Source organism: Nannobrachium achirus (assembly GCF_963921795.1).
Source record: "Nannobrachium achirus genome assembly, chromosome: 7".
Taxonomy (NCBI): Eukaryota; Metazoa; Chordata; class Actinopteri; order Myctophiformes; family Myctophidae; genus Nannobrachium; species Nannobrachium achirus.
In genome coordinates, this window is record NC_137816.1 from 44,120,817 (window position 1) to 44,131,704 (window position 10,888).

Here is a 10,888-nt window from a genome sequence, read left to right on the forward strand (position 1 = left end):
CACACACACACACACACACACACACACACACACACACACACACACGATTGGTGTCGACAAAAATGTACATCAGAATATAACCTGGGGGAGTGGGACTGAGTTACTAGGGCCCAAGGTGGAGGGGCCTTAATTATTTAGCTATTGAAAAATAAGCAGATATACAAGCTCACAGCGCTGCAAGCTTGTAGATCTACTATTTTTGAAAAGTCAGGAAAATGTGTGCAAATCTTTGAATACCGTATGTATTTTTAAGCGAACATTTTGCTTCTGGGGGGTCCCTGGAACAAAATATTTTGAGATGGGGGTCTGTAGCCAAACACATAATTTTGGGGGTCCTTCACATGAAAAGGTTTGAGCACCACGGACATAAAAACATAGGTTTTTCAAAAAGCCTTAGAAGGATTTGAAATATTCAAAGACTTGCACAAATTTTCAAGATTTTTCAAAAATAGCAGATCTACAAGCTTGCAGCGCAGCACCCAGGGCCCAGAATTTGGTGAGACACCCCTGGCTGTATGACCATCTACTGGACATCCTGGTCAACTTCCATTTAAATAAAATATCACTTGTGCACAATGCTGATTTCAGAGGAGACACGGTATGTTAGCTTGACATTGTGTTTCCAAGCATGGGTAAATAAATAGGCCTTAATTGATCCAGCGGGGGAAATTACATCATCATGGTCGTACCACAGTTCACTGGGATAAAGAATAAAGTACCAGAAACCAGGGGTTTAGGTACAGAACCCTTGCTCGGCCAACTAGCATGTTTCATGCCATGGTGTATGATCTATTAGGTATAGATATTCATTTCAAAGTGCATTAACAGTATATTCAACGGTAAATTAACAGCATTATTGGCTAATATTTTGACGTAGTAAATGTGCACTAACAGTAGACTATAAAGAAAAGTCTCAAATGCTATGATAAAAGGGGCTCAAGCCCCCTTTGATGTCTAATATGCATGTGTGCACGTGCCTAGTGAGAGCCACAGCTCTCAGAAAGAACTGTTCTCTTTGAGCCTTCTTAGCACTTCCTCTTCTTCTCACATACTAATTCTGTGATTATTAGCATGTGCCAGGCACTGTTAGCCCGGCCCTGCTGGGAGGGGCTCGTTGGGAGCCCTGGCCTTATCAGTGATCACTTTCTCTCTCACCTCATTAAGTTGCCACCTCCAACTCAATTATTCACACCATTTACCGCTTAGCCAGTCTCTCTCGCTCTCTCTGTCTCTATCTCTCTCTCCCCCCCTCTCTCTCTTCTCTCTTCTCACCAGTGTCTCTGTCTCTCTATCCCTCTCACTTGCTCGCTCTCTCCTTCTCTCACCTTTTACTCTTGCTCTTTCCATTCCACCATTCTCTCCCTCTCGTGCTCCCTCTGTTGTAAGTCAGGAGTTTTCAATTCACATTCCACTCACGTAACCTCGCGCCACATCCCTAAAAACACAATCCAGAGATATGGGCCTCCAAAGATGTGGTTTTTCATTGGATTCGGCGGCGATTCGCGGCGCCGTTCGCGGCTAACGGCCGGCATGGCGGCCCCCGGATTTGGAACACTGGATTTTAAATTTAGGCTCAGGCTTCAGAAGGCCTCGGATCACTTTATTCATTTCATTAAAAAAGCCGAACATGTTCGGGATAGGCACACTGGACTACGTTTCGGAAGCGGCGCTGAACATTTGGTGAACATTGGGGGGCTCAAAAATGTATTTTAAACCATTTTAATGGAATATGTCGTCGGACCATGTAAAATGGCTAGCTGGCTAGCGTAGGACGAGCCAGGACCACCCACGACTCTACAAGCAGCTCAGGGTAAGTCAATTAATAAAAAAAAAATTGTATTGGATTGAAATAAAGCCGAACATGTTCGGGATAGGCACAGAATGAGTTAAGTAACGTTGGATGATGCACCATTTGTCTAGTCACTATAGTGCCTGACTTTGAATCAAAGCTGAAATGTTGGGCCTGGAGGTGGAGGACCTATACTGTATGAAAGGGCATCCTATCAAAAACAAGTTGGGCTAAATTGGGAGCGATGGATTGAACTTGAGAGTTTGACTGGTGTGGGCTCAGCTATATCTATGGAAAAAGTAGGCTAAATGTGTAGCCTTATTTTAAGAAATGAGTTAGTCACATTTAACAAATAATATGAATTAGTACTCAATAGAAAGAAAGAAAGATTCATGCAATGCTTCTTAATGTAAGAACTGTTACATGTGAATAATGTCCTATCCCTCAACATTCACTATCTAAAACCCTGTGTTGAGAATTCCTGAGTAGTCGTCCATGCCCAAGTATGGGCTGGTGAGGTCAGACTTTGTGTGATGCGTAGGTTATCTCCATATATGGAGATTCAACATTCCAGGTGTAACTATGGCTACCCGTATGACGTGAGAGGTGGAGGTTGTGATATTTGTGGAGATAAGCGACCAACGGTCGCTTATCTCCCGATTAGGGAGTCTTACTGGTGTAAGAACTGTTACATGTGAATAATGTCCTATCCCTCAACATTCACTATCTAAAACCGTGTTGAGAATTCACCTGAGGTAATGTGTACACACACAGATCTTGAACCTGCGACCTACCACTGGGTGTGTGTAAGGGTATATCATGGCCTGGCATTGTGAGAACATGATCAATAGCAAATAATAAATAATAATAATTTGATAGAAGTGAAGAATCACAGGCCTCTCTTGCCTGAATGCGATGGTATCCAGGCCCAGGGGCGTGCAGAGAATGTTAGAGAGGCATGGGCTCAATTTTCTAAAAGGGCCTTTTGGTGGAAATATCGAAAATAGCAGAGCGCGCTATTTTCGGTACGTGATACCACACTAAACTAAGCCTAATCAAGTCATTAATGGAGATGTGGAGTAACAGCATGGATTTCTACACAGAGAGGGCAATTCTTTCAACATAAGATAAGATTCACCATAGAATAAACTGCATTCATGGTCTGGAGAGGGCACTTTTTACAGACAAGTAAAAGGGCAGGGGCTCAAGCCCCCTTTGATGTCTATGTGTGCACGTGCCTGATGGTATCTCTCTCTCACACACACACACACACACACACACACCTCTGATTCCCATGAATGTGTAAACTAGGCTACTATAGAGAATGTAAATGCTCTTTCCTTACCTTGCAACTCGCGGGTTTAATCGGCTGTCCCGAGGCAGGATTTCCTTGATGCTGAGTGGTGTTCGTCTGCTGGGGTGAGTGGGAATCCTCCGACTCTTTTCCACTGTGGTAGACCACCCTATCAGAGATATGAATACTTGAAGCACAGCCCATGCTTCAAGCCCACTTACAGCCTTCTTTCTCTTTGCGCAAGTGCTTTACTCAGGCTGCCCGTACTGTCATTCCTCCTCTACTCCAGTCAGATGTTTAGATGAGGTCCCCTGTTCTTGTTCTACAGTAGTTTGTGTTTTAGATTCACTCGGAAACGTGATTTCTCCAATTTCCTTTTAACACATGAGAAGCATGAATATAATAATCTATCTTTCCCCCTCACCACCCACCCCCACCCGACCGACCAGGAAGCCGATTTCCTCTCTCCTTTTTTTTCCCCCTCACATGAAGTTAATTGAAGATGATTGTTTTATTTATATCAAAAGCACTGAGATAGCCTCGAACACACGCGAGTCCCGTTATTTCTCCACTCGGGCCGTTTTAATTTCCATGAGCGATGTACAGTATGTATTTATGTACAGTGTCCCTCACTCTGGCTCCTGGTTCTCGCCTTCGTACCACATCATCATTTTCTCATTTCAACTTTAAACTGTTATCAAGCAGGCCTCCTGCTAGACGCCACCACACCAGTCAGTCCTCATACAACAGTTTTATCCATTTTGTCCAATAATTCTAGTGATGCCGCGGGTGCTCTCATCCCCGCCCAAACCATCCAGTACAGTTTTTTTTTATTGTATTTTATTGGAGAGTCTGTTTTAACAATCTGGGTTCACTTCAATTCAAGGCATCGGCCAGCCACAACAAACCGGTTCTTCTCACGACAGTTTGTTCCAGTTCGGAGCCGTTAGTTCATCTCATCATCAACAGGCTAACATAATATTCACACTGCAGAGACAGTATTCTTCTTCTTGTTGTCAGTCGCTCCTCCGGTGTCAAGAAGACTCCCCTGCTACGACACATCGTGCAATGTAGTCCGGGCTAAACGCTCCATTTATCAGCCCCGAATTTATTTAATACCAATTAAAGAATCGGCATTAAGAAATCTCGGGGATAGCTTTCCACTAGTCTCCATTCAGACATGATCCGCTGCTTGCTGCCCGGGGGTTGAAGATGATCCGCTGCTGGGGAGAAGATATATAGACTATACGAATCAAATCAAACCGGGGAGGGTGCAAATTGGCTACGATGATGATGTGTCAGGCCCACGGTTCTTTTCTCCCATTGTGAAAAAAAAGATGTGTCTGTCAGATTGTAACGTGTGGAGCAGTGGAGGTACCACCTCTGGAGAATGTAATCGCTTAAAGAGGAGGAGGAGGAGGAGGAGAAAAAAAGGAAAAAAGAATCCAAGACCCGCTTCTCCGATTCTCTACAAGTTTCGGATAGGCTATGCAAAAAAATAAATAAAAGGGAAGGCAAATCAAATGCGGACTGTATTGTATAACGGCGCCGTAACGGCAGAGATTCGCTACATAATGTTTGAATTCCGTTTCTCTCTTTTCTCTCTGTTGCCTTTCTAGTAGCGTTTGCCCTTCCAGTTCTTCGGCGCTGCTTGACAGCAGCACATCCAATAAAAGCACCCGCAAGGATTGACCTACAGCCTTTACTGACGTTAATGCAAATGAGCTGGGCTCGGCTAATCAGCGGCGCGCTACTAGCAGCTGGGTGGTCCCCGCTTTCCGTGGGAACTTTGAAAAACATTATGATGGGATTCATGGGAAAGCTGCTGGGCGGGCAGTGGGCATGCTCTTGGACTTTGTGCCACTTGCTTGCTTGCAGACAGAGACAAATAAACTGGTGAGTATTGCGTGGGCCTGTCAAAAAAAAAACAGTAACCTCGATTAGATTAGATTAGTCTTTATTAGGCCTAGATGTCATATATTATCCACAAAATGTGTTTTGCTCAGGTCAATGCATACATTCAAGATACATACTTGAATAAAACATCCAGTCAAATTAAGCTACTTAAATTCTATAAAGGGTTTAAAAAAACGATCTAAATTGAAATATCTAACTAATAATTTACCGGATGTTGTCTGTCCGCCGCCGTCTGACCGTCTGTCATGCTGACATCATTGATACTAAACAGTGTCGCCACCATGGTAACAATGACATCGACAAAGCCCAACTGACATCACTGACTGACATCACTACAGTGCCCAAATTTGGAGATGACATCACAGATTGGCCTGGACCATATATGGGCATAAAAGAGAGCCAGCCTGAGCCAGACAGACGGATACAATGGGTATTGCACAACTGGACATAGGTGGTGAGTGACTATTCTGCCCAGCGGGCACCGGTCTGGGTTCTCCAACATTACTTCTGAAGCCTTGATCAGAGTCGGGTCCGTGGTGGAAGGCTATCCACCGTGGTGTAGTGCGTGTAGTCTTTTTGAGTCATAAAACTACAACGTTAACGCTCAAAAAGACTACACCGCACTACACCCGCGGACCCGACTCTGATCGAGGCTTAAGACTCCTACATTCAATCCCTCATCGCACGGCACACCCCCGGGCACAGGACTAGCTTAAAATAAAGCAAAGTCCTCTCTCCACACTTGTGGAAGAATCGTTATGTGTTTGTGTATGATTTTGTGTGTGTGTGTGTGCATGCGTGTATCAGTCCATGGAAGCTACATTATCAGCACACAGTCCAGTTCATCCGAGCACCTGCCTTTGTTAGCCCCTCTCGGGACCCTAGTTACCTTTTTTGTATAGGGGAAGACGTCTTTGTGTGTGTGTGTGTGAGTGTCAGTGTGCCTGGCCTGCACAACAGCGCCCCTCCCTTAACGTGTGTGTGTGTGTGTGTGTGTGTGTGTGTGTGTGTGTGTGTGTGTGTGTGTGTGTGTGTGTGTGTGTGTGTGTGTGTGTGTGTGTGTGTGTGTGTGTGTCTGTGTGTGGTCAGCAAAGGTATTGCAGGCTACATACAGGCTACTTACAGACACACATACATATATATGTCACAGTTAGTTTGAGATTCAGTTAGATTGAGACCAGGAGCACTCGTTGTGCGGCGCGAGGTGGAGCAAGCGGTGGCTTTGATCCACACACGCTTTGATGTGCCCACCTGGGAGACAACGGCGCGTCGGCAGGATAGCGTCTCACCCCACGGAGGTTAGGGTTAGGCATAGTTTTACTGAGGTTAAGGTTAGGGTTAGGGTTAGGTTTAGGCATAGTAAGTTAATGGCTAAACACAGTTGAGCTAGGCTGTAGGTAAACAAAGAGGGCACTCGTCTGCAATGTGGTGATTATGCAGAATTACACAGGTGTGTTGATAGTTGACCCTTTGTCAGCCTTCTGATTGGTCCCTGACAGGCCAACCAGAAAAATCATTCTCTTTTGCTACCGGGGGCGGAGTTATGCAGTGGGCCAAAGTCCACATTAATTATTATTAATTAATTATTATTAAACTCTCGCCATTAATATTAATGGCGAGAGTGCAGTTTTAAATTGATATTTATTTATATTTTTATTTTATGTTTTGCTTTGTCATGATAAATAGGAACATTTTGGAACAAAATGGAGTGAATACACAGTGAATATTTGTTGAAATGATCGCTATATGGATTACTAGCCTTGGCTTGCATAGAGATCTCCTGCTAGACTGCTGCATTGTGCGGTGATGCACGGTACGGCCACAATGCGGTACGGCGCGGCGTGGTCATAGCGATTTCGATAATTATAATGAATAAGCTTCAACAAACTAGTTCACATGAACGATATCGATGTAACTAAGATATTCGATTGGGTACATATATTTTAAATGGGCAGAATTACAATTGAAATACATTTTATGTTGAGGTCGAGCCTATAGTTCCACAACTTCCTGGTCAGTGTAAGGTACCCAAGATGCACTGCTCTCTCTCTCTCTATGCCCTCTGCCTGTTTCAGAGGATTAAACTAATTAAAACATGTATTTTTTTGGGAAAACCCCTGTTTTGCAATGCAACCACTGTACTTTTTTTCCCTCTTTTTATTAATATCACGTAGATGTTTTTCTTTTTGCACTTTAAATAGCAATAATGAGGCTATGAAAAATCTTTGTTTTCCAATTCACTTCCATTATAAAAATATTCTTCCCTGGCTTTACTGTCCCACCTAGTAACAGAGCGACATGGGATCATGGGACTTGACAAAGATTGAATTGATCAGGTGGTGGTAGGGGGGTGTAGTGAACTACAAAACGAACACTCCTACCCCCAATCTAACTGAGTTACCCAAACTAACTGTAACATATACACGCATACACAAAGCTCCGTATAGGAGTGGTGTGACCACCGCTCAAAAAGGTAACTAGGGCTTTTATGCCTTATTGATAGGATAGTAGACTGATAGGAAATGGGGAGAGAGAGATGGGGAGTGACACGTAGCAAACGTCACCGAGAACGGGATTCGAACCCGCAACACGCTGTCAGGGTGGCATTGAAGCCTAGGGTGCCCATACCACCACGCGTCGCTGGTGGCCCGGGGCACAACAGGGCTTAACTAAACATCACACCCTCGCCCGTCATAGGCTATCTCAAACATTTAGAAGGGCAGGAATTTCATGAAACCAATGAATGCCATGGCCAGGCCCATTGCCCATTCGTTAAAAAACTGTTATGCTCTAGCTATAGTGGTCCTCAACCTTTTCAGGCCGTGAGTGACCCCCCAAAATAATCATTGTAATCAATAATCATTTGGACCCCCCCACCCCGAAAATCACTAAAGCAAGCCTTACACCTAATGACTTTGTAAAGAAACAAAATAAATCATGTGGGGGCCCCCCTGAGGGTCCCAACTCACAGGTTGAGAACCACTGCTCTAGCTAGGCGACAGTGACCTTGATGTCCCACCTGCGTTGCCCCAGCTGTTCTTCTCTGCCGCTTTCCTTCAATAGCCTACAGTTTTAAATCACCAGTGGCTTTTAGTGTGTGTGTGTGTGTGTGTGTGTGTGTGTGTGTGTGTGTGTGTGTGTGTGTGTGTGTGTGTGTGTGTGTGTGTGTGTGTGTGTGTGTGTGTGTGTGTGTGTGTGTGTGTGTGTGTGCGTGCGTGCGTGCGTGCGTGCGTGCGTGCGTGCGTGCGTGCGTGCGTGCGTGCGTGCGTGCGTGCGTGCGTGCGTGCGTGCGGGTGTGTGTGTGTGAGATTCTTTTACTCAGTAAGTATTGGTAATTTTACCAATAAAATAAACTATTAGTGAAATTAACAGCTTTATTTCTTTTTTTACCACTGATGCAATGTATATAACATCCATAACCGTTAAATTCAATGAATTATTTCAATTAATCATTGTTTTAATATGACGATAACACCAAAGGCCAAGGAGCCTTGCCTCTAAAATGATGAAAATCCAGTCGGTCTAAACAGGCTATAGGTGAAAAATTGGAATCGCGGAGGCAACAGTCTGGCCTCGCGAGACTAAGCATAACCTAACAAATAACAATTACAAAGAAAATGATTTCCAATATTGCATTAATTTGTGAAATAAATTAGCCTGTTCCTTATATCAATTCAATTCATGTTTTGATCTTTTCTTTTCTTGTGTATTAAGAAGCTGTGAGCATGTAGATTTGCTATTTTCACAATTTCAGCCTCTAATATTTGACAATTTGGCCAACGTTTAATTTGTCATTTTAGAGGTATTAAATTGTCACTTTAGAAATGTGCAGATACCCTCTATACACTTAAACTGTATGCTGGTTTGTTTACTGTTGAGTGAGAAAACAATATTTCACATTAAGTTAATCATCTGGGGACCCCTCAAAATTAATTGGGGACCCCAGTGGGGGCCCGACCCACATGTTGAGAACCACTGTCCTAAATGAAGTCACAGAACTTAGAATGTCCACTAGAGGGTCTGGTTCCCATGTTTCTTTTTGGAGCTGTGTGGAACACAAGCTCCCTATACGTGGCCGTGTGTGTGGCCGTGTCTGTGTGTCTGTCTGTCTGTCTGTCTGTAGCCTACAGGACCTTTTGTGACCACACGAGGGCGCTGTTGTTCAGGCCAGGCCAGACACCCACACACACACACACACACACACACACACACACACACACACACACACACACACACACACACACACACAGCTCCACTTCGAACAGAGGTTCGATTTTTCTTTTTTCCATAGTTTTTACCATTAGATTAGTTCAATATGGATGTCCAGCGTGTATCAAATTTTGAATGTAGAAATAAATTAGAAGTATGACCAGTTTCACATTTAACCCCTTGGGAATTTGGAAAACTTTCTCTTGACAAAATTATGAATTTTGCTGACACAATTAATCTGTAGTGTCTTGGGATCTTTATGACAAACAGGTCTGTCTGTCTGTCTGTCTGTCTGTCTGTCTGTCTGTCTGTCTGTCTGTCTGTCTGTCTGTCGGCAGATAGAAGCTTAGCTTACTTTGCTCATGTAACGTTACTGTCATCAAGAAGGCTGATAATCATGGTAAAACCAAATATGGAGCCCTGTCTATTATCCTATCATCAGGGTTTCCTTATACCACTGCTGCTGAGGTTTGGATTTAGTAGCCATGTCAAATGCAGCTTGGCAGTTCATGCAACTGGTTGTTATTATTTTGTTTCTTTTAAATATTCTGTTCAGGGCAGATTTTTGGAGGACAGCGACAGGTGGTGACACAAAAATATAAGGGAGTGTGTTGAGGTCCTTCAGGATATTGCAGTGTTGTGAATTAATTACATTTCTGGCGCCACTGACATTAATGGAAACCAAGGATAAGATTTAATGATGGTCAAATGTATTGGGGCCATGTTTGCAGTTCATTGAAGTGAACACACATGGGACACTGAGGAACACTTTAGCTCAAGTGTGTGTTCCCACTGAGTCATGACTCATGTAGGACTTAGGCCATACATGGGCAACTGGCGGCCCCACCTTCACTTAATGCGGCCCGCAGGTTAATACCGAAATACTGATATATTATTGATTTCAGCTGTTACAATTCCAAACATGACCTGCTTTAATTCCGTCAGTTAGTAGCTTAATGACTAGTATAGTAGTATTAAAATGTATTTTTTTATGTCCAATGTATTTGTATTTAGGTTCATAAAGTTAACATGAGTATATAACTAAATGCGTTTGAAATTAAATCAAAATGTTACATTTCAGGATTCCAATTAAGAAATAACAAAAAATAATTCAGGATTCCAATTCAAAAGAAGCTGCGATGCGTTTTGAGCTTGTAGATCTGCTATTTTTGCTTCTATTGTATGCAATACTAGAATGACAAATGTGGCCCTCTGGAGAGAAGGTGGAAATATAGTGGCCCTCACCATCATGAAAGTTGCCCAACCCTTAGGCTATTTATTTTTTGATATGTGAAAATGTGTTTGATATGTGTTTCTGCAGTTCACTGAAACAAGCATACACCAATGTAACATTTGCTATAATGCTAACATTGTGGCTATAGCATTACATGTAACATTTTGTTACTGCAAGCATTAGCACTGTGGAAAAAGCATTCCATGTTCCTAGGACAGGGACGAGAGGAATAAATAACCATTTAGTTAGCAGAGGTTTTGGAAACGTGATTTTCACGTCGTTGTATAGCTGAACAGTCACCTGATCAGGATGTAGGGATTAGGAATTACCACTTTAGAATGGAATCTACCCCAAGTCAACCCTCAAGTCAACACACAGATAGATAAATAGCTTCAGAATCATCTTTAGATAGATACATACAGACAGACAGTATAGAAGGAAGGCA

General features: G+C 43.2%; 1 protein-coding gene across 1 annotated transcript in view; it reads right to left on the reverse strand.

Moving 5' to 3' along the window:
* pde8a (phosphodiesterase 8A) overlaps positions 1-4,666 on the reverse strand; it is an 80,856-nt gene extending 76,190 nt beyond the window's left edge. Inside the window, exon 1 of the mRNA XM_080730799.1 lies at positions 3,135-4,666. Coding sequence (XP_080586925.1) covers positions 3,135-3,287 — 153 coding nt within the window. The 5' untranslated portion in view covers positions 3,288-4,666. The remainder of the gene's footprint in view (positions 1-3,134) is intronic.
* Positions 4,667-10,888: the final 6,222 nt, after the last annotated feature.